The 22,727-nt window shown below is 44.4% G+C and overlaps 4 protein-coding genes across 4 annotated transcripts; 2 read left to right on the top strand and 2 right to left on the bottom strand.

Moving 5' to 3' along the window:
* Positions 1 to 264: 264 nt before the first annotated feature.
* Positions 265 to 2,027, bottom strand: GLRG_05597 (uncharacterized protein; the record flags this gene model as incomplete). The annotated part of the gene is made up of 8 exons (XM_008096282.1): positions 265 to 303; positions 360 to 476; positions 537 to 614; positions 672 to 1,481; positions 1,542 to 1,598; positions 1,657 to 1,746; positions 1,808 to 1,846; positions 1,914 to 2,027. The coding sequence occupies 8 exons, from the start codon at positions 2,025 to 2,027 to the stop codon at positions 265 to 267; spliced, it is 1,344 nt and encodes a 447-aa protein (XP_008094473.1).
* A 2,539-nt stretch (positions 2,028 to 4,566) lies between these two features.
* Positions 4,567 to 6,459, bottom strand: GLRG_05596 (major facilitator superfamily transporter; the record flags this gene model as incomplete). Its single annotated transcript, XM_008096281.1, has 5 exons — positions 4,567 to 4,820; positions 4,888 to 5,129; positions 5,189 to 5,621; positions 5,693 to 6,173; positions 6,304 to 6,459. The coding sequence occupies 5 exons, from the start codon at positions 6,457 to 6,459 to the stop codon at positions 4,567 to 4,569; spliced, it is 1,566 nt and encodes a 521-aa protein (XP_008094472.1).
* Positions 6,460 to 9,907: 3,448 nt separating this feature from the next.
* Positions 9,908 to 11,224, top strand: GLRG_05595 (uncharacterized protein; the record flags this gene model as incomplete). Its single annotated transcript, XM_008096280.1, has 6 exons — positions 9,908 to 10,245; positions 10,307 to 10,465; positions 10,519 to 10,547; positions 10,599 to 10,719; positions 10,776 to 10,887; positions 10,952 to 11,224. 6 exons carry the CDS (start codon positions 9,908 to 9,910, stop codon positions 11,222 to 11,224), a joined length of 1,032 nt encoding a protein of 343 aa, XP_008094471.1.
* Positions 11,225 to 11,823: 599 nt separating this feature from the next.
* Positions 11,824 to 13,894, top strand: GLRG_05594 (heterokaryon incompatibility protein; the record flags this gene model as incomplete). The annotated part of the gene is made up of 2 exons (XM_008096279.1): positions 11,824 to 12,863; positions 13,009 to 13,894. The coding sequence occupies 2 exons, from the start codon at positions 11,824 to 11,826 to the stop codon at positions 13,892 to 13,894; spliced, it is 1,926 nt and encodes a 641-aa protein (XP_008094470.1).
* Positions 13,895 to 22,727: the final 8,833 nt, after the last annotated feature.

Below are 22,727 nucleotides of genomic sequence, written 5' to 3'. Positions count from 1 at the left end.
CCGCCGCCTCCGCCACGGCCGCCTCCGCCGCCTCCGCCGCGTCCGCCGCCTCCCCCTCTTGCACCGCTGCCGCCTCCACCACCACGGCCGCCTCCTCCGCCACCACGGCCGCCTCCTCCGCCACCACGGCCGCCTCCTCCACCACCACGGCCGCCTCCTCCGCCACCACGGCCGCCTCCTCCGCGTCCACCACCACCACCTCCTCCGCGTCCACCACCACCACCTCCTCCGCGTCCTCCACCACCACCTGCTCGAGCAACGAGCTTAGTAGTCGCCTCTGAGTTGGCCCTCCTCTCCTGTGGACTGTAATATGAGTTATCCCAGTTGCTCTTCCTCCCGGGGGCTTATCGGGAACTTACAAGAGAAGCTTCCGCCTCATCGCGACGGCGGCAGTAGCGGCGGTACTCATCGTCGTTGTTGCTCTGACGGAGGCGGCGGCAGTAGCGGCGGTACTCATCGGACTCGTCGCGGCGCTCCTGTGGATTCAATGTTAGCCATTTTGGTTATTGCTTTCAGAGGCCTAGCTGAAAACGTACAACGAAGGCCGTGAAGTCGACATCCTCTCCATAACGACGGCGGCGGCGCCATTCGTCGTCAGAGCTATCTTGCTGCATCTGTGAATTCAAAGTCAGTTATCATGTTTCCAGTAGACATTGTAGGGTAGAGCATACGGCAAAGTCTTCCGTCTTCTTCTTCTTGCCATCATCCTCAGACCTCACTTCCTTCTTCTTCTTGCCGTCATCGACATCGTCCTTCTTCTTCTTGCCGTCGTCGACGTCCTGCTTCTTCTTCTTGCCATCGTCCTCAGACCTCACTTCCTTCTTCTTCTTGCCGTCATCGACATCATCCTTCTTCTTCTTGCCGTCGTCGACGTCCTGCTTCTTCTTCTTGCCATCGTCCTCAGACCTCACTTCCTTCTTCTTGCCGTCATCGACATCATCCTTCTTCTTCTTGCCGTCGTCAACATCCTTCTTCTTGCCATCGTCGACGTCCTGCTTCTTCTTCTTGCCATCATCCTCGGATCTGGCTTCCTTCTTCTTCTTGCCATCGTCAACATCCTTCTTCTTGCCGTCGTCGACGTCCTGCTTCTTCTTCTTGCCATCATCCTCGGATCTGGCTTCCTTCTTCTTCTTGCCATCGTCGACGTCCTGCTTCTTCTTCTTGCCATCATCCTCGGATCTGGCTTCCTTCTTCTTGCCGTCGTCAACATCCTTCTTCTTGCCGTCGTCGACGTCCTGCTTCTTCTTCTTGCCATCATCCTCGGATCTGGCTTCCTTCTTCTTCTTGCCATCGTCGACGTCCTGCTTCTTCTTCTTGCCATCATCCTCGGATCTGGCTTCCTTCTTCTTCTTGCCATCGTCGACATCATCCTTCTTCTTCTTGCCGTCGTCGACGTCCTTCTTCTTCTTGCCATCGTCAACTTCAGCCTGGCCGTAGCGTCGGCGGCGACGCCATTCATCGTCAGAATCGTCGCGTCGCTCCTGTGGATTGATTATTAGTCTTCTTGGTTGCTACTTCTGAGAGTTGTAGTTGTAACATACGATGGAGTCGGAGAAGTCTTGTGGTTTGCCTCCACGATACCAGCCCTCCTCAAGACCCTGTGAATACAATGTAAGTCATCTCAGATGTCACTTTTGAGGCTTAGTTTGGACGTACGAAGTCTTGCTTCTTCTTCTTGCCGTCGTCGTCTTCTACGTTGCCATAACGACGGCGGCGGCGCCATTCATCGTCATCGTCACGTCGGTCCTGTGGATTGAACGTTAGCCGTCTGGGTCAATGCTTCTAAAATGCGTGGATGAAAACATACGATGAAGGCGGTGAAGTCCTCGGCGAGAAAGGCCTCGTTCTGTCATAGCTCAAAGTCAGCCCTGAACGTTTTTTCACAGCGTGATACCTATCCTGGAATCACTAACCTCGGCCAAGTCTCGGGTATCGAGACCAGGCTGAACCGCGGGAGCAGCCAAGGCAACGCCGGCAGAGATGGCAGCGCCAACGGTGAAGATGGTATCGAAACGCGGGACGATCATTTTGAAAAGCTTGTTAGGCTTGTGTTGAGTATGTTTCCTTGGTATTCGATGTCTGAGGCGTTGGTGAGAAGCTGATGAGGCGTTGGTGAGAAGCTTATGAGGAGCTGGTGAGGAGATGATAGTTGCAAAAGAAGGAACTTGGCAGCCTACTTATAGTGATGTATCTACAGTCTATTCTGGTAGCCTCTATGAGGCCGACTATACACGATCTCCATGGCTCCGAACATACGAGATCATCGCTTACCATAGTTCATGTGAGTCCCCGAGATCTATGAGAAGTGAGTCAGCATCTTGACGCGCACTTCATTGACTTCAGCAGAAAGTTTGGACAGGAGGTGTTACTACTAGTTGAGGAGGAAGATCTCGCACTAGAGAGAAGACATAAGGAAGGGTGGCGAGGAACAAGCATGTGTTCACCAAGCACCACGTGGGACCACACCACCATTTCGGTTAAACTACCGTTTGGAGGGCTACCGATACAAGCCCAAAGGCCGTGTAACATAGATTCAGACGTGAAGAGGCTTACCCAAGTCTGTCATTATCGTTGGCAGATTTCCGAAACAAGACTTCCGTATTCTTTTCTTTCGCAAAGAATGCCCAACGTCTCATGTTGGCCAAAGCTTTTGCAAGGTTATTGCAGCAAAGAGACAGCAGCGTTGATCGGGCAAGACGAGGTCTGCTCCCGTTATAGAAACGCTTGAAACTACGCAGGATTCTCACTGCAAAGAACGGCAGATCCATCAGAGTTGTTGACTAAGGTGTGTTTCTGTGTCACTGGAGGTAAGTGTCGTCAGAGTCACTCTAACTCGTTGAAATGCGTGTTTGGGTACAATCTGAACGTGTGGCATAGGAATCTTCGGACTAACACGTTCGAACGAGTCGGGCAACTAACCCAATCGACTAGACGGGTATGCGACACTCAGCATGCCAAGCGCTGTTACTCGATCCGCGGTGCCGATTTTCCAGAAGCAAGCTCTGGCCTGACGTCGGCTGTTCTTGCTTACGGTTTTCATCGGACGAGGCTTTATCTCGAACTCCATCGGCCTTCCTGATTTAACCGACTCAACACCGCTTTGCCAGAACGGGAGTATGCTCTGCTGTGATTAGCTGGCGGGGTAAGATGAAACAATCCACTCGGAGGCGACGCGGCAAGTCATGCTAACGGCATGACGCCGTAGTCACCTACCTAGTATGATCCGATGGAGTATGGGGCTTACCGCGGACCTCAGCAGAGTTTACGAGAATAAGTGCCGGATGTAGGGATGACGGACTTAAGAGAGGAGACGAACCTTGCGCGACTCCGTGTGCCTGGTTCGGGTTGCCTCGACTCCCACTACTTTAATAGCCCATCTCCCCACTTGATGACAGACTAGGACGCAAACCTACTTAGTCACTTGGCGCAAAAATAGTAACCGTATTTTTAACCATATAAACATCACATGCATCGTTTTACGGCCCAACACAGGAAGAGATGCCCCGATCCAGTCCTTGTGAATGCAGAATCTCATTCCAGCTGAACTTTATGAGGACCTCCAGTGGTCAAGATTGTTGCATTGATGCCCGTCAAGGACATGAGAAGAGCGAGTGAGACGATACTCCCGTCGGGAAGCAGGTTGCATCATTGTCTGATAGGGCACGCATTAAGGCACTTATTATTGGGAAACAGTCACACCGACGTGCGAGGGAGCGTGATCTGGGGTCATCATCGGAGGAACGTGTGAGTCTGTGTGGTTTGTGCTCCCGTGCCGCTGCGGATAATTATAGGTTGGCTATCAAAAAAAGACCCGATCGACTATCAACAACTAAGAGTCATCATATGACAGAGACGCCGTCTTACAGAGACCAAATAAAAATAGGTATCGTTTCAAGTCCCTTGTTCAAATGGGTTTCTGGACTGTGTCATGAAAGATGATGTGCATTGCCCGGAAATTTCCACAAGGCTGACTACAGCAAACCTTCTTGACTCGAGTCATGGTGTCTCGCGCAACTTGACCATACTCTCGATACCAAACAAGGTGAAATAGGAACAATAGTCATCATTTATATCCAAGTTGGCCTGATCCGAACCTGTAACTTTTGCTCCTTTCCGCAGATTACGATGGATACAACCACCTTTAATACCAAGACATGGTGCTTTTAACTATTCATCATGATACCAGCGATTGAATGTTGGACCGCAGATCCAAGGTACCGGAGTTGAGTGGACTTTACTTGACCCATTCACCAACTGAGATATCACCCCTTTAAAGCAGCCAATCGATAACCGTTGTAGTTTTCAAAGGGCGTATTTGGAATTGAGCGAGAAACATAGCGGCGGATACCCAGGAAATCATTACTACTCCAGGAGATAAGTTGTATGGCTCGCGGCAGCTGCAGAAAGTGGGTTAACAACAATGATTATTGATGAATGAGCGACCCAGATAGAAGTACCACGGTCTAGCAAGGCGGCCTTGTTTACCCAGAATATTTGCCGGCAAAAGGCGGCACGGATTAAATAGTATTGTATATCTCTGCGCTCCACTGGACGCATCTACAAAACCTATGAACTTCTTCTTCCGTAGGGCTCGAACGGAAACAGCGCCGAAACGATCGCCATCAGGCCAAAGAGCGCCGCGCACACATAGAGAGGCACCGCCGTTGAGGTGTTACCAGACGTAGCAACGAAGGCGGAGACGATTCCCATGAGACGGTTGAAGGCGACTGCGATGCCGTTGCCCGTGGCACGGTGCGCTGACGGGAACACCTCGACCGTGTACGCGTACAGAGTACCGTAGTAGATATTGATGCAGCATGCTAGTTTTCCGCAGATTGTTAGGCTCTGACATCTGCGATGACCGCCGGGTTCGCAAAGGCCACTCACCGATCGCGCAGCTAAGGCCGACGTTTTGATCAGCTGTCTTCACCGCAGTGTACGCAAAGAAGAGGGCCATCGACAAGAGGGCGCCGATGACCATTGTGTATTTCCGGCCGACATGGGGGAGGTTGGCCAAATAGCCGGCAATGATCGGGCCCGGTATTCCAGATATGTTGGTCAACGTAAAGTTTCGCCATGTCTCGTACGGCGTCTCCACGTTGTTGGGGACTCTAGACTCGAGGTAAGAGCTGATGGCGGTTAGATCAATGTCATTTACACGGCACCAAGCTCATGTCAGTGTACTCACGGGAGGAAGACGTAAAAGAGGGGGTAGGCGAGACCGATCAATGTCCATGACAACCAAACCATGGTGGTGCTGAGAGCCATTTTCCTGGTCACGAAAAGGCCCCTGACGTGGACGACCAGCTCGTTCAGCACGAACTTGGACGTGTGCCTGTCCTGCCCCGCGCCCTTCACCTCGCCGCACGCCGCGAGCTTCTCTTCCGTGAGAGAGCACTCTCTTCCGTACTTTTGGGCCATCTGCTGGTAGTTGCGCACGAGGTCCGCGTCTCGGCCCACGCTGAGGAGGTACTTGGGGGTCTCCTTCAAGCGCACAACGGTCACGCGCAAAACGGAGGTGATGAAGACGAAGGCACCGGCCGTGAACGAGACGTATCGCCAACCGGGGTTGTTGGACCAGTTGCAGCTTTGCCCCTCTGTACAGTTCCATCGGTTCTGAGCTATTATGAGACCACTGTTAGTAACCCACCCCGGCCGAACAAGCGGACGTTGACGACAGCGTGTAACATACTCAAGAACCCCCAGGCAATGAAGCCGATCAATGCCTGTCCGAACCCCCACCAGAGCGCGAGGGCCGTCACCGTCCACTGCTTGTTGCTGGGCAGGAACTCGAGGAAGACGGTCGGGTCAAGGACCAGGTTGCCGCCGGCGCCGAAGCCCCCGAGCGCGACGAAGAAGGCCCAGGCCGGCAAATTGGGGCTGGCGCCCGACACGATGGTCGCGATCGAGGTAATGAGCAGCGTGACGTTGAACGCGATCCTCCGACCGATGATGTCGGCGCCGAAGCCCCAAAAGACGGCCCCGAGCAGCAGCCCCACGTACAGGGCGACGGTGCCGGCATTCCGGTAGGTCGACGGCGTCGCCAGCTCCAGGAACGCGCCCGTGTTGGTGACGGACTGGACGAGGGCGATCAAGGAGTCGACGGCGTAGCCGAAGCCGTTGAGGACGAAGAGCTTCCAATGGAACGGTGTCCAGCCGATCTGGTCGTTGGCCTTTTTGATACGTTAGTCCCGTTCTTCGCGGCCAATCGAGCGGAGATGCGATCTTCGGTCCCCAGGGGTTTTGGGTGGTGAAGGCAAAGGCTCCCTTCGAGTGGGTTTGTTTTGTATGTATGTGTCATACGTCATTGACGAGGTGCATCTTCCTCGCCAGCACGGGATCCTCGCCCTCGTTCTCCAACATATCCTTGAGCGAGCTGACGGAGGTGTCTTCGATGTCGGACACCGGCGCCGGCGCGTCCGAGTCGACCGTCTTCTTTTGCGCCGCCGGGTCATGCATGGTGGATTCTGGGGTCTGTCGCATTGTATGCATGCTTGGTTTTTGAGAGAGAAGAGACAAGAAGGCCGGGCTGCGTGCCTGAATGTCGTAGATGTATGAAGTAAGGAAACGAATCAGACGAAAAAGGGGTCCGAGTATCCGTACATCCTATGAGACTGCGGGGCGGGGGAGGGCGGCAAATGGCGCATTCGAACAGGCGTCGACGCAGGGAGAGTGTCCACCCTTGTGCATTTGGGGCCCTTGGTAACTGATGCTATCCACATTTTAGCCTGCTGGTGAACCTCTTGGTCGAGTAGTAGTAGGTATTATAGCGATGAAGTTGCATATCATCAAGGCATGCTTACAGATTCTTATCCAACCCGACCTTCCATAGGCTCGCGGCGGCGGACCCCTCCTATCGCTGTGGAACATAACCCCACTGCAAAATCTCAGTTGCTAGGGCGAGAGATCTCGACTGGCTTGGAATGAACGGGACAGACGCCGTCTGATTGGATGTTGGAGAGGGTGAAGCATCGCCGGTCACCACTCTCGATGAAACGTTTCCCCCCCCCATTATGCTTGGACCTGGATTCCCACTCACCAATGACATAAACCATAGATGGATGGACAGTCCACGTGCGAGGGGGGGGAAGAAGAGACGATGGGCGGCGGGTGAGTTTGTCAAGCTTTATTTCCGGAATTCTCGCCAGTACGGATACACGTGCGCGCCGAGCGGCTGCTTTTTGCCGAATGAGCGTGCGCCGGAGAAGAAAAGTTCACAAAGCCGGCTAGATAAGGTTTGGACGAAACGGAGGCATAATTCCCAAAGACCCCGGAGGACCCGGGAGGGCCGGCAATGACGGTAGGGCTGCTCCTAGCGATTCCGGCCTCTGGACCTTCGGCCTCCCGTCTCCACTTTTTCGTGCCGTCCGTGCCGTATCCGGTGCCGTGGAAGGAGGCTTGATAGTTGACGGAGCGAGATGGTTCCCGTGGACTTGGGGCACTTGTTTGGGTTTCAACGCCCGAGATCCCCTTTGCCTGCTCGCTTCGCATAGAAGTCGGAGCGACTCAAGCTGGTAGCACAGCATCTACTCGACGGTCAATCTCTTGTCGAACCGCTCTTTGCATTCACACGGGTGACGAACCAGTAACATAGAAATCACCCGTGTTTGAATGCTTGTTTTGTCCGCGATTGGCTGTCTTTGCATTACCGATTATCCATCCGATGAGGCTGACTGTTGGAGGCAGATTGTTCGCACACCAGAGCATCTTCATGAGTAGGCGCAGATAGTGGCCAACAAGGCCGACGACTTGGACTTCTTTTTCCCACCAACCCTACGGCCGGATATTTCTGGGATGCGATGAAATATCGTCTTTCACATTTGAATCTTACACCCCAAACTCGCGGATGCCGCCATGCCGGTCAAAGGTACCTCCTACCTCATTGGTGGCCTCGATCAATGAGGGCAGGGTGCTTGATCAGCCTGCGATCGGGCCTCTGGGGTGACATAGGTACAAAGGCCAGGGCGTGGCAGTTTGCTGGGCGAAAAGATCATCGATGAGCAGCAGATCACACACTACTACATTGATCAACCCGAAACCAAAAGGGTCCATCTTCCCCGGGTTGGTAAAGATTAGTAAGACGGCCTGCAAGGACAACAGTCAACGCCCATGGGATGGATGGTCAGCATTTGGCCGTTGCACTCAGCCCGTCTCTCTGCACGTAATCGTGATGCACATGGCCATCACAAGAATGCGAGAGTGGGAGACGAATGCTGCATCTCAGCATACACCGAAATCATAGTGATGCAACCACACTCTGCAGCTGCAAGTACGTCAGGCCTCCATCATCCCAATCTGGCTTGGTCGAAGCCTGGCTGACAAGAGGCGAATCTGTCAACAACCCGGCCACTAATTTACCGAATACCTAACCTAGCAGCGCACTAGGCTGTTCTGTCATCCCATAACGCGGGCTTGGAAAGCAGTCGGCGCTAGGACGAATTGAAAGTCCGTCACAATTTGGGGTTGGGCGGGACGACAAGCGCGCAGCCAACTCCGGGTCGGGCATAAGCCAACCTCAAACAACTACTGCTCCCTTTGAAGAGAGGGGAGATGTTGTATCTGCCGTGACAGATAAACCGACACACCTTTACGTAGACAAAGAGGACCGGGCTCGAGGATTGAGTCTAGATTCCAGTACCTAGGTAATCTATTCGAAAAGGAGCCAAAGGAACCCTAAAGCGTCCAGAACAATCGCCTGTTCCGCCCTGTCCAGACACGTAAGACATGCGAACCGGACTGGATCCCCCGTCAACTCAAAGGCAGAAGCGGTTCGTAATTGCAACGTCCATTCCCATGAATACGAAAGCGAGAGGTGTGACGGCCGGCCAACGGGATCCTTGGCTAGGTCAATTACCAGGATGTTCCCCATGCATCATCAATCCCCCCTATGTGGGGAGATTGAAGCTTGGCCTGCTAGTAGGGCCCGAAAGCCGCAGGAGAGCTCATCCGCAGGCTGTGCTCCGTTGGCTTTCCCCTCTTGTTCCGTCTTCCCCCGGAACATGATGCGAATCACATCGCACACCAGCGTGGACCGCACTCCCGGATCATGAACATAGGTATAGGCATGGCATTTCGAAAGCTTAGCTGCATGCAACTGGGCAACCATCATCCATCCCACGAGACACAAGTCTTAAGAATGCTTGCTTATTTTCCACCCCTCCCCCGCACACCCTCCTTCGTCTGCCCGCATATCGCTTGTTTCCCGCCCAAAAAGACGGTAGTTAGTTCCCTTGCAGGCTGTGCGCCTCTTTACCAGATCAGAGCCATGCGCCGTCCTCTCAGAAGAGCTCTGCACTAGAACAAAGTCGGCTTGATTATGGCTTAGGGGGGGGGGGGGGGGGGGGTGTGGTAGTAGCTGACTCAGAATCCAGTCTCTTTGATTCTCTACTATTGCCACCTCTCATTCAAGTTCTTCTCGTCATCCGTTTTTGGGTTGGCGCGTACCATTTCTGTTGAAAATGCTGGCACTGCCCCTGCCTGTCAGTTCGTCCCATCCGAGTCTCCCTGTCTCCCTCGTTCTCCACCACATGCCGCAACGTTAAACTATTCAAACGGCCAGAATCCACATTCTGCGAAGGATTCGAGGTATTGGAATAGGCCGTTTTCAGTCAAGTAGCAGCAGCAGCAGCAGCAGCAGCAGTAGCGGCAGTAAGGTGGCTGACTGCCCCCCCCCCGCCCCTCTCAAAGACCGACGAGGTTATTTTATAATCTCAAATCGACACCACACAACGACAGCAAAGGGCCCTCGCTACGTCGCAGAAGAGAAAGAGAAAGAGTGTGTGTGAGTGAGAGAGCGTTCACAAGCCTACAAAAACACCATGTCAGCGCCAGCATAACGGGCTTCGTTGCCGCTACCGAGCAGCCCTCCAAAACAGAACAACCGACCCCGCAAGTTGGACAGAAAGTCATGTCAGCGGACGTGGCCTTCGACCTGGTCACGGCCGGCATCTGCGCCACCCTCATCCTCATACGCTGCGGGTACCGCCTGTTATGGCGGTGCAGAGTCCACGCATCCTGCCACCGGACATGGCATGCCGACGATGCCTATATGGCCTTTGCTCTCGTCCCGCTCATCGGCCGCACGACCTGCATCGCCGTCTCCTTCATGCTCAACCCGACACACACATACGGTCCCGCCACCGAGGGGCAAGCGGCCGCGCGTGGCCTCACCGTCGAGAAGCTGGCCGAGTATTACGTCGTCTCACACAAGTTGGTCATCCCGGCGCGGATATTCTATGCTCTGTTGTATGTTGCTGGCAACCCGCGCGCCCACCGTAGCTCGCTAACTTATTTTTGTCCGTCTCAGCTTATGGTCATTGAAGCTCTGCTTGCTCAACTTCTACTCCCGATTCGTGGATGTTTTCCATTGGGGCAAAGTCGCAACCACGGCCCTCTGGTGGTTCATCGTCGTTACATATTTTGTTATTCTGATACCCACTCTCGTGGAATGCCGGCCACTAGATTTGTGGGTCCCTCCGACTCGCCTTATTGCATGTGCTTGTTCTAATCTCCTTGCAGGATGTGGTCTCCTGATACCTCTGGTGCCAGTATGTTTGTTGCTACTGCTGCCATGCAGTTGAACTAACGTGGCTACTTAGATACCTGTCACCGGGCGCTGGGAAACCTAATCACCATGGCCGTTTTCAACATCATCACCGATATCGCTCTGATCGTTTTCCCATTTCCCATCCTGCGGCACGTCAAGCTTGACGGCAAGGCGTAGGTGAAGCCTTCACGTGGTGAGATTCTCGGCCTTGATACTGACATGTCCGCAGAAAGGCGCAACTCATCCTCTTATTTAGCATCGCAGGCCTCATTGTTGCTGTCACTATCCTGCGACTGCCCATGATACTAAACCAGGCGGTGTCGCAGAGATCTCGCTCCATGGTAGGCGACCCCCGTGGCGTCGTCGCTACAAACAGCCGAAAGCTAACGATAAGATTTCCGTCAGTGGGCATCCATAGAGATACTCTGCGCTTGTATCGTCGCGAACGCGGCATTCTATTACGCGCTGTTGAAAGATTACCAGCTGGGGCACGATTCTCGCGTCGGGGGCTCGAGCTATTACGCCCAGCAGCCCGACTACTACATGCAAGCGATCCCTTCGCCTGACGCGAGCAGCGGCGTTTTGCCGTCCCGCACGCTAGAGGTGCCAGATTATTGGGCGGTAGACGGGAGGTCTAGCAGGTCTAGCAGGTCTATCCGCATACCCATGATATCATGAATGCAATCATCAAGTATACGGGTTTTTGTCTTTGCCGTCTAGCAGCCCATCGAACATGGGCTACTCGTAAATATTACGCCCTCTCCCCCTCTCTCTCATGATGATCACCTTCGTTGCACTGTTGGTTGTCATCCATCCACCACCAACACTATTACGCCACTCGATGTGTTGAAGCCTGCCAAAGCCTGTCTCTTGACGGAGTAGGACGCCCTTTGAAGTCTCAAGGCACGCCGGGTTCCCTGGCGTTGGCTGTTATTTGATCAAGAAATATGTCACGGCAACAGGCTTGAAGCAGTGATGCTGCACATCAAGGATATTGCAAAACGCGATCAAAAGGAGGCGAAGAGGTCAAGACCTAACAGTGGATACGCATACTCACCATGGTACATAATACCCCGGTGCATGCAGAAGCGGCCCTTCGTTCCGCGCGTTTGCCGACGAACTAGTTGCTGACACGACCAGGGGGGGGGGAGGATGGATGGGCGTTTATCTGTCTTACCCCCTCATGACTTTTCCTCAACCACAACCCACAAACGCGTTTTTGGTCTTATTTACAAAAAGCCAGGTAGGAAATTAACTTGAATTTCCGTTTGGCCCAAATGCATTCCATCTACCAACACCTTCCGCAGGGCTATATCCGGCTCCTTACGCTGCAACCTGGCGACGTGTCAGCCGAGCTTTCATGCACGCTACAGTCGACGCCGCTGGAATCGGCACCAGAATATGAGGCGGTTTCGTATGCTTGGGGATCCGAAGGATTCACAGATAGCCTCGCTGTCTCTTCCAGCCCAGGCCCAACAACGTCTCAAGCCGTCGTCTCAATCACGCCCAACGTGACATGCCTTCTCAAGTCCCTTCGTCGCGCCACTGAACCTCGAGTCCTCTGGATCGATGCCATCTGCATCAACCAGGCCGACATTTCGGAGCGGGGCGTGCAGGTGCAGCAAATGCGCAGCATCTACACGCGCGCTCTCCGCACCGTCATCTGGCTAGGCCCGGCCACGGAGGACGGCAGCAGTGATTCTGCCCTCGAGTTCCTGAAGAAGATGGCCATCGACAAAAAGAATTGCGATAGGGGACGTTGGATCAACGGCGAGAGAGTGGCATCAGACACCAGCTCAGAGACTGGCAGTGGCCGCGCCGCACTAAACGGAGTGTATTTTGACGAGCACGAGGACGAGGATGATGGCGTCGAGAATGACGCGGATAGCTTCGACAATCAGTCGGCTCAGGGGGCATCCACCACCACCGGAGACGATGCTGAACTTGTGGTTGGTTCTTCGAGAGCCTCTCTGAAGGCCGGTGCAGGGGGAGCAGAACTGTCCAATGCATTCATATCAGCGTTTGCTTATTTGCGGGATGTTGTCCGAGAATGGGTCGACGAAATCAAATGGAAGGCATCCATGAACTACCGTTACTACATCACCCTGGGGTACTGGAATCCCTTGGAGTGTCGGAGACGGATTCAAAGGTGGGACAGAGGTATGGTAGCCTGGGAAAAGAACCGCAGCGTCAGCCACATTGCCTTTGGCATTCCCGTTCTTTACGAGAACAGCATGTACGGCTTCTTCGAGGAGCGCTACCACAGCGACTGGGCCGCCGTCGACCAGCTCCTCGGCCGTCCATGGTGGAGCCGCACGTGGGTTGTGCAAGAGGTTTGGAGCGCAAGCTCGAGGGCGGTGCTCCAATGCGGGCAGCGGACTATCAAGTGGACTACCTTTCAGAAGGCCATGGGGGCAGCTGAAAAGACGATACGGGCTGGCTAACCACCTCTGCAAGATGAGGCTCGTGGACGGCAAGCTCTCGGACCTTCTATGGAACACATGGGACCGAGATGCACAGGACCCACGAGACAAGGTCTTTGCGCTTCTGGGCCTCGTCAGAAAGAGCGAGGGCCTACTGAAGCCCGACTACGGGAAGTCGACGAGACGGGTGTTCTGCGAGGCAGCCAGGGATATCATTCGCACCGAGGAGAGCCTCGACATCCTCCTCGCCGCGGGCGGTCCTCGTGCCCAATGCGACGGCGGAAGGTTGCCGTCGTGGGTTCCCGATTGGCGCAGGAAAGCCAACGATGCCAGGCCAGTCCTGTTCGTCAACCGCGCGCGGCTGCTGACCCTCTACATCAGCGGCTCGATGGACCAGATCGTAGTCAACGGGCACGGGTACTCGGCCTGCGGGGACGAAAAGGCCGTCGCCTGGTTCGGCGGCGACCTCGCGACGCTGCACGTCCACGCCGTCCTGATCGACGAGGTCGGGCCGGTCGGCACCCCTCAGGGACCCGGCCCTGTCGAGGCCGGAGCCGTCATCGATGACGCCTTCTCCGTGGCTAGCGCCGCTTTTGCGGAAAAGGCGGCGTCGTTGTCCTCGTTGTCGTGGTGGTGGGAAGGAAAGCAGAAGAACAAGCTGACGGATGTGGTCGAGAGGGCCTTGTGTGCAGGTAGTCCGGGAGAGAAGACCAAGAGCGAAGTTATCGAGAACGTCGCGCCTCTACGGCGCTTCTTCATGACCAAGCAAAAACAGCTTGCCTGCCTCGGCCCGTCCTCGGTGCAGCCCGGTGACAAGGTCTTCGTCATTGCCGGGTGCAATTTCCCCATGGTCCTCAGAGAGGGCGTCCCCGGTCCGAACGGCGAGCCGGGTATGTTCGAGCTGGTCGGGGAGGCCTATGGTTAGTGTCGGGATATTCAACTGTTCAATGATGGAGCCAATCCATGGTCACGTGATTTACCATCACGTGACTCACCCCAGCGGCTTACTTACACTACTACAAATATCTGTAGTAATAACTTCTTCTTCTTTTTCTTATTATCTATTTAAATAAGTAACTAGTAGTTAATTAAACTATTACTACTTTATAATTATAATCCCTATAATACTAATACTAATTAGTAGTTAACTTTATAGTTACTACTACTATAGATTAGTAAGGATTATTAGAAGAGGCTTATAATACTTTACTTACTATAGTAGCTTAGATTAAAGTATTAAAGTGCTACCTAGCCTAAAGATTATTAGTACCTAGGATCTTATAATACCTAGTAAATAACCCTTTAAGCCTTATGTCTGCTATATAATAACTACTATTACTACTATTAACTTTATTACTTTTAGAGAAGTCCCTTTTTTTATATACTACTTACTTACTAATAACTTTTATAGTATTTAGTATAATTATCTTCTTTTTATACCTAAGTTTCTTTAAGTTCTTTTTTTTTTTATCTTTTAACCTTTTTTTCCTTTAATTATTAAGATTTTTATCTTACTAAGTTTTTATCTTACTATAGTAGTAACAGCTTATATAAGATTATAAGTAAATAGACTCCTATAAGTTCTTATCTAAATAAGATCTTACTAGTAGGACTAGCTATAAAGTAGTTAAGTAAGAACTACCTAAGTAATCTACTTTTAATATAGTATTTATAAGTAAATAGCTTTTACTAATCTTACCTCTATACACTTTTAATATTATATTATTAGCTAGGTGTAGCCTATAGTAATTATAACTTCTTCTTTTAACTAAATAATTAGTAGCTAAGTGTTACTTTTAGTAAGTACGCCTCTTTTTATTCTTTAAGTAAGGTAAAAAAGGTAAAAGTTACCTATATTACCTTAATTTACTTGCTTTTTCTTATCCTTTAAATACTTATTAATAACTATACTATCCTCCTTACTTTCTCTCCTTTTTTAAGTAAGGTATAGTTATTAGTAACTAATATAACTTTTACTTAACTTTATTATCCTAATTAATTTAAGAAGACTACTTATTATTTACCCTTAAGTAAGGTATATAACCTTAACTTTTTACCTTTTTTTCTTTAAAAATCTTTAACTATAGTATCCTGCTTACTAAAAAGTAAGGTTTATATATATCTCCTTTTAGAGATAATATATATCTCCTCTTGTTTTTTAAGTAAGATCTACTATAAGGCCCCTCTAGAGCTATCTCTTTATATTACTAAAGTATAAGGCCTCCTTAAAGCTATCTTTTTATATTACTAAAGCGTAAGGCCTCCCTAGAGCTATCTACTACTATCTATTTATTTATTATTTTATTTTTTTATTTACTTTATTTCTTACTTATACCTCCTTATATTATATTATTTATCTACTTATTTTATTATTATCTATACTAATAGTAATAATTCTTTTAATATATAGATTTATTTTTAACCTTATAAGTAAGAAGTAAGTGCCTATATTTAAGAGGTTAGTAAGGCTAATAGAGGGTAACTATAGTAAAAAAAGGACTAAGTAAAAGGTAAAGTAAACTATAGGCGCTAGCTAAGGTAAAGAAGTATATCTATCTATAGGATATTAAGGATTTATATTTTATCCTAAAGCGTAGCTAGCCTTTTATTATTATATAACTATAAGGTATAACTAATTTAGCTAATATTCCTAATAGCCTTACCTAAGTTAAGTAATATAACGCCTTAAGCACTATTATTATACTTTAAATAATATAATATAGCTTTATATAGCTATATAGTTAATAGCTATAGAGATATACTACTAAAGACTTTAAAGAATAGTTACTTAATACCTTTAAGGGTACTACTTATAAAACTATTATTAAATTTAAAGACTACCTAATATATAGGGGTATATAGGTATTAATAGTAAAGTTACTAACTATTACTAAATAAATTTACTATACCCTTAAGGCTAATAATCTAAAGGTGTAGACGCTTAAGGATATTAAAGAAGAAAAAAAAAGGAGTAAGGATTTTTACTTAAAGATTAATAAACCTAACTTTATAAGAGATATTATAAACCTACTACTAGAAATAATATTAATATAAGATTAACTAGGCCCCTTTTATATTATTACCCCCTTAGTATAAGTTACTTAAGTCTAAAAAGGTTAATAAAGGCCTATTAATTTAGCCTTATTATATAATAACCTAAATTTTATTTTTTTACTATTTAAGTAGGTAAGTAACGCTTACTTTTACCTATTAGTTATACTAGTTACTACTACCTTACTAGTAACTTACTAGCTTACTAACCTTATTAAATTATATCTTAATAAGATAAAGTATAGTAAAAAGGTATATAAGTTACTTAAATTAAAGCTTATAATCTTTTATAACTACTATATAAAGGCTAGGATTTAGTAAGAGCACTTTATAAGCGCCTTTTTTATTATACTTAAAGGTAAGGCTATAAAGTACTATACTAACTATTTTTATAACTAGACTAACTTTATTACTATAGTTATATAGATAAAAGGTAATTTTAAGAATAAAGAGACCTTTTAGGCCTACCTTACTAAGCTATAAAGGACTAATTTAATAAGGACTATTTTAGATAATCTAGATAAAAGTAAGGCTAAATACCTAGAGTTACTTATTAAGAGAGTAACTACCCTTATAAGAATAGTTATAAGGATTAATACCTTATTTAATATAGCCCTCTATAACTAATTACTTAACTCCTGCTATAAGATAGAAGAGTGCTTTTTTGCCTTTTTTAATTTATTTTTAACGTTTACTAGTGTGTGTAGCTAGCTTTAATTAGTAATTAGTAACATAATATAATTTAAATAACCTACATGTTAATACCTAACTAAAGAAGTAAATAATTAATACTAGACTAACTATACTTATAACAGCTAGTAAAGTTACTAGTAATTTAGCTAACACAACTATAGCTATAGTAACTTTATACTATAGCGCCTTTTTAATAGTAATCTATAGTAATAAGCACCCCTTTTACCCTTATTATTATTTATAAAAAAGTGCTATATATATAGCAAGCCTAACTATTAGTTAATAAAGCACTTAAAAAACAAAAGGTAATAAGCCTACTATAAGTATAAAAAGTAGTATTTAACAGACTTTTTACCTAAAGCCTTTAACTACTTTATAACTAACTTTAAGGAATATAAGCTATTTACTTTAGATAAGGAAAGTAATTATATAAAAAGTAATAAAGATAAAGAATTAGGCACTATATTTTATATATTAATAACGTTTTTTAACTTATTTACTATTAATAGGCCTACTCTTTTTTTATTACTATATAACTAATTTATAACTTATTTTCTTATAAAAGATAACTCCTTATATAAGAATCTATATAATAATAAGCTACCTAATACAGACATCTTTACCCTTAATAAGTAATATTTATTTATCTTATTTTATAGTATTATACCTAACTTTAGTGCAGCTAAATATTTAATAGCTAGATATAAGTAGTATCTTACCTTTTACTACTAAATAAAAAGAAATCTAGCTATAAATAAGTTATAAGTAGGTAAAGTAAAAATCTACTTTAGTAGTAGTAACTACTTTAAATTATAAGAGGTAATTAACATACTAACCCCTTTTAGTATATTAACCTTTTATATAATACTATTAAATACCTTATTTTTACTTTACCTTATAAATATAGATTAGTATAATATTAAATTTAATAAGCTTACTAATAAGCTAATTTAAGGTAATACTATTATACCTACTGTCTAGAAATAAGGCTACGCGTAGATACTACTTAATTAATATAAGTAAAGTATTACCTACTACTATTTTATAGATAATAAGTTATAGTAAATTTATTATTACTTTAGCTACCTATTAGTCTAAAGGCTTTATTATATCCTCTAATAATCTAGTAATAAAGTTAAGATTATAGCCTTAGAGAAATTAACTAAGGTCTACTACTACTACTAAATAAATATAAAGGCGCCTAATTACTTTAAATTTACTCTACATAATAATAAATATAACTTTAACTATAAGATTATTATTAATATTATCTACCTTAATAGTAACTACCTAGCCTTATATATAGTTAATACTATAATATCCTTTTAAGTAGCCTATTTACTTAAAAATGTTACTATAGAGTATATATAAGAGGCACTTTAGATATATTAGATTAACGTCTACTTTAGCCTACCTAACTAGATTATTACTAATACTAGCTTAAACTTTTATACTAGTAAATTTAAGTAGTTAGTAAGGTTACTTTATATTAATATTAAAGAAATACTAATTAAAGCTTATAATAGTATTAGTAAGGTTAAAAAATACTATACGCCCCTTTAATATATATATAATATCCTTTATAGTAAGGGCTATATACTTAAGGTTACCTTTTAGCTAGCTATTAAAGTAATTAATAATATAGCTAGCCTAAATAGCCTAGTACCTATACTACTAGTCTTTAGTGCCTACTTATAAATCTCTAACTTATTACTACCTTTACTAACCTTACTTAAAAGGGCTAAAGTAGTAAGAAAAGTAATAGAGGCTATTTACTAGATTTATATAAAAAGGTAAGTTAATAAGGTAGTAACTATATATAACAGCCTAAATACTACTATAATAGTGGCCTTTTTGCTTTAATCTATAGTCTGCGTCTAGTATAAGAAAAAGGGCTAGTAAGGCCTCTTTTACCTTATTACTAGTAATAGGACTACTTATACTATTAACCTCCCTTAAGGCTTATAAACTTTTTATTTAACTATTATTAAACTATACCTAAAAGATACCTATAATAAGTAATAATAGCTACTCTCTAAGGTAAGTAGGTAAGGTAATAAGGAGAATAATAATAATAGTATAGTAGCCTTATTACCTACTAACGTCCTTATACTTACTAAAGAAATATATAATAGTATTACTATTACTATATACCTATAGCTAAAGTAAAAGGCTAGCTACCTATAGAGGTATATTAATTTCTTTAATAAAACTAGCTTTATTATTAGGCTTACTGCCTTCTTTACTACTATAAGTATAGCGTATATCTTAATAAAAGAAGAAGCTAACTAACTATTATTAATTAAGCTATAAAAAAAAGGTATTATTACTACCTTAGGAAAACCCTTTAAGTAAGTAACTACTACTAAGATTAAAGGGCTTATTACCTATAAGGTATTTTACTTTATTTAATATAATAAGAATAAGTATGCTAGAATATAAATATTTAAATTATAGATTATTAATAAGGTAAAAGGCTAGAATAAAAAACTATATAAGAAATCCTACCTTATTATCTAAGGATATACTAATAATAGTAAAAAAGTAATTCTTACTTAGTTACTTATAATCTAGTAAGCTAGCTAGCGCCTTATTTTTACTTTTACTTTATCTCTTATTTATAATAATAATAATTTTTTACTTTAGTTATATAATATTACTTAGGCGTATATATAGTTAACTACCTTATTAAATTATATAATTCTTATACGCCTTTTATTATAAATATAGGACTACTATCTAAAGAGCACTATTATATAAGTAGTAAAGCTATTATATAGTATTATAAAGGTAAGTACTTACTAGTAGGTAATATATAGTTACTACTATAAAAAAAAGCTTTAGATAAAGACTTTAACTTTTAATTTATACCTACTAATTACTAATATAGAGAGCCTAGACTTTAGGATTATTAGTATATAGACTAATAATACTATTACCTTTTTAGATAAATCTTTTTCTACCTATAAGGCTAATAAGCTTACTAAGGCTATATTTACTACTAAGGAGAAGTAAATCCTTACTATTAATAACCTACTTACTTTTAATAGTAGCATAGTATCTTTAACTACTAAGGAAAAGATTTTTCTCTAATAAAAGGGCTAAGGTAAGAGACTTTAACTTATTAATAAAAAATCTCTATAAGCACTTAAGTAGTATATTAAATAATAGGCCTATAGTGTATTTATTACGTTAGTCTACTAGCCTAAAGTATACTTTAACTACTTTATTATAGTATAACACTAATTACTTAATATAAATAAGATTAAGATATTTAACTATTATATTATATAGTAAATAAATAACCTTAACTATAGTTTATTATTTTACTTACTTAACTTTAAATTTATAAAGCTTTTTATCTTTATAAATAAATTATTTATAAATAATAAGGACTTTACTTTATAGCTAGGATTTATTATTATTCTTATTAATAAGGTACCTATAAGTACTACTATAGGTAATAAATTTACTATAACTAGTAATATTATTTACTTTAGCTTAATAAAGTATAAGTAAGTTACCTAAAGTGTACTAGCCTCTAAGATCTATAGTATAGTTACTAGCACTAATATTACTTATATACTTAATATAACTATTATAATAATTACTAACTACCTTAAGCTACTATATATACTAATAATCTTTTATACTAACTTATACTTACTTTATAAGTACCTTATTAAGCTTAAGACTATAAAAAAAAAAGGCTTATAATTAATATTATAGCCTTTTAGTAGTTATATAAGTAATATAAGGTCTATAAGGTATAATAGATATAAGGTAATAATAATCCTACTAATAAATTTACTAAATTATTACCTAATAAGGCGCTAGAATAACTAGTTAGAAATAAGATAGTTTAGATTAGTATAGAGGGATAGGTTTCTTAAGCTATATAACAGATTATATAGACAAAAAGTATTAAATACTTTTATGCTTTTAATTTTTATTACGTTTTTAAGCTTTTTAGCTGCTAGGCAGTATCTAGGCTATTTATAGTAATTTTCTTTTACTTTAGAAAGTTACTAGTGTTAGGATATTTAACTATTTAATAATAGAGCTAATCTATAGTCACGTGATTTACTATCACGTGACTTACCCTAGCGGCTCACTTACACCACTACGAATATCTGCGGTAACAACTTCTTCTTCTTTTTCCTATTATCTATTTGAATAAGTAACTAGTAGTCAATCGAACTATTACTGCTTTACGATCGCGATCCCTGTGATACCAACAGTTAGTCTTTTCTGGAAGAACACCGACCGCCCAGAAACTTGCTGACAGATTTCCTAGTTGACGGCATCATGACTGGCGAAGCGATTGCGCAGATGAAGGCACCCGCCTGGTGGGAGAGGCTTGCTTGGAGGCTCCCGTCGAAGGAGGTAAGGTGGTCCGAGGTAGTCATTCATTAGCGGCCGGTCAACGTGATATGCATGGACGAAGTCTAAGTAAGGTGCATATCTTTTGTATCTACAGTCTGTACAGCATGTTAACAGCTTAGCACATACGCTTCTATAATACTCGGTAACAACGGTATTAGTTACTGACCAAAGTTAGCTACTAAGCACTAGAGGCCTGCTTCTTGGATGCTTGAGGCCCTAATTGGACTATAAAGTATCCAAGGATGTAGGATTCCCTGTTTGGACGGGCTAGTAAGTCACCTTGGGTTTTTTGGCGCCCTAGATGCACTGGTGACAAACCTTTGACTACTGTGATGTGGTTTGGTTGTATGTTTGCTAGCTATCCTACACACTAGCTCTCTGGCTTCTGACCCAGTTTTAATATAGATATTATGTAATCTTTATCATTATATAACTTGTACTATAGTTCTTTCCTTTTGTAGAGTTATCTATATAATAACCCCGGTTAACGGTTCGTATCAAGGCTGTTCTGCCTGCGCTTCTAGGGCCTAGTAGGGCTGACACTACCTGTTACTTGTTAGGTTGTAATAGTGGCCTAGGTTTTTAGGTAGAGTCATCTTAAACCAAGTGTTATCTTGTATTATAGAATCCAACAGAATTGTGAGAAAGTTGCGTCGTATGTTCCCTGGCCCGCGCTTGTGCTTTGCATACAATATAGACAGACATCGTTGATTGGGAAACGGCAGGCTGGATGCCTTCATATTGGGAGTACACGTCTGCATGGTTTGTGAATCAAACCCCGTTTTGGCAGCAACAAGTGGACAAATTTCTGACGCCCACATCGTATGAGCTGAGAATGGAAAACATACGTCAGGCATGTTTTAGCGCAACTAAGCCAAACAACAACGATGTTCTTACGAGTTAACATATATCTTCCTCTGTGGTAGCATTTATAACTATGGGAACAGTTCTCTATCAACCAGCATGTCCCAGATTGGGGCTTTGGTAAGGTCATAGTCCGAAGTCCCATCAACAGGTGCTAAGCCTTCTCCTTTTCAACACACCTAATAGGTTTCTGCAGCGTCGACTCTCGGCCCCAGTCTTCTCACAATTCCCTTCGCCACTCCCCGCCCCTGCCAGCCATGTCACCGCCTACATGCGAGCCGGCAACCTCTGTCAATGTATCTTTGTCTGGCGCGGAACGACTTCTAGGCCTGCCTGTGCATGTCACAGTGCCGTCAAGATAGATTCCGGTTTTGATTGGCAGATGTCGGCTTTTGCTTCCATGGCTTGGTGTTTTCAGGTTCTTCCAATATGAACAATAAGAGAAATAAAACAATTTGCAGATCTTTTCAACGACTTGATGCTTCAATTGGTCAATTGTGTCATTCAACATTCACCATTCGAAAGAAATTCGACGTAGCAAAGACACAGTCGCAATAGGAGACCGAGTCTACACCATATGGCTCCATGATCAATGACGAAGTGGTAAGCCGCATGATCAGCCTATCGGACAATTTGCAGCTGCCATAGCCGAGGATCGCAAAGAGTTGTCTGGATTTCGTGCCCCCGTGTGCCGGTCAGTTTTACAGCATTGGAAATTTCGTCGTAGATCCGGGTGGTTTCGGCAACCGGGAGAATCGCCGTGC

The sequence above is a fragment of the Colletotrichum graminicola genome, assembly GCF_000149035.1.
Source record: "Colletotrichum graminicola M1.001 genomic scaffold supercont1.19, whole genome shotgun sequence".
Classification (NCBI taxonomy): Eukaryota; Fungi; Ascomycota; class Sordariomycetes; order Glomerellales; family Glomerellaceae; genus Colletotrichum; species Colletotrichum graminicola.
This window is presented reverse-complemented; position numbering and strand designations above follow the sequence as displayed.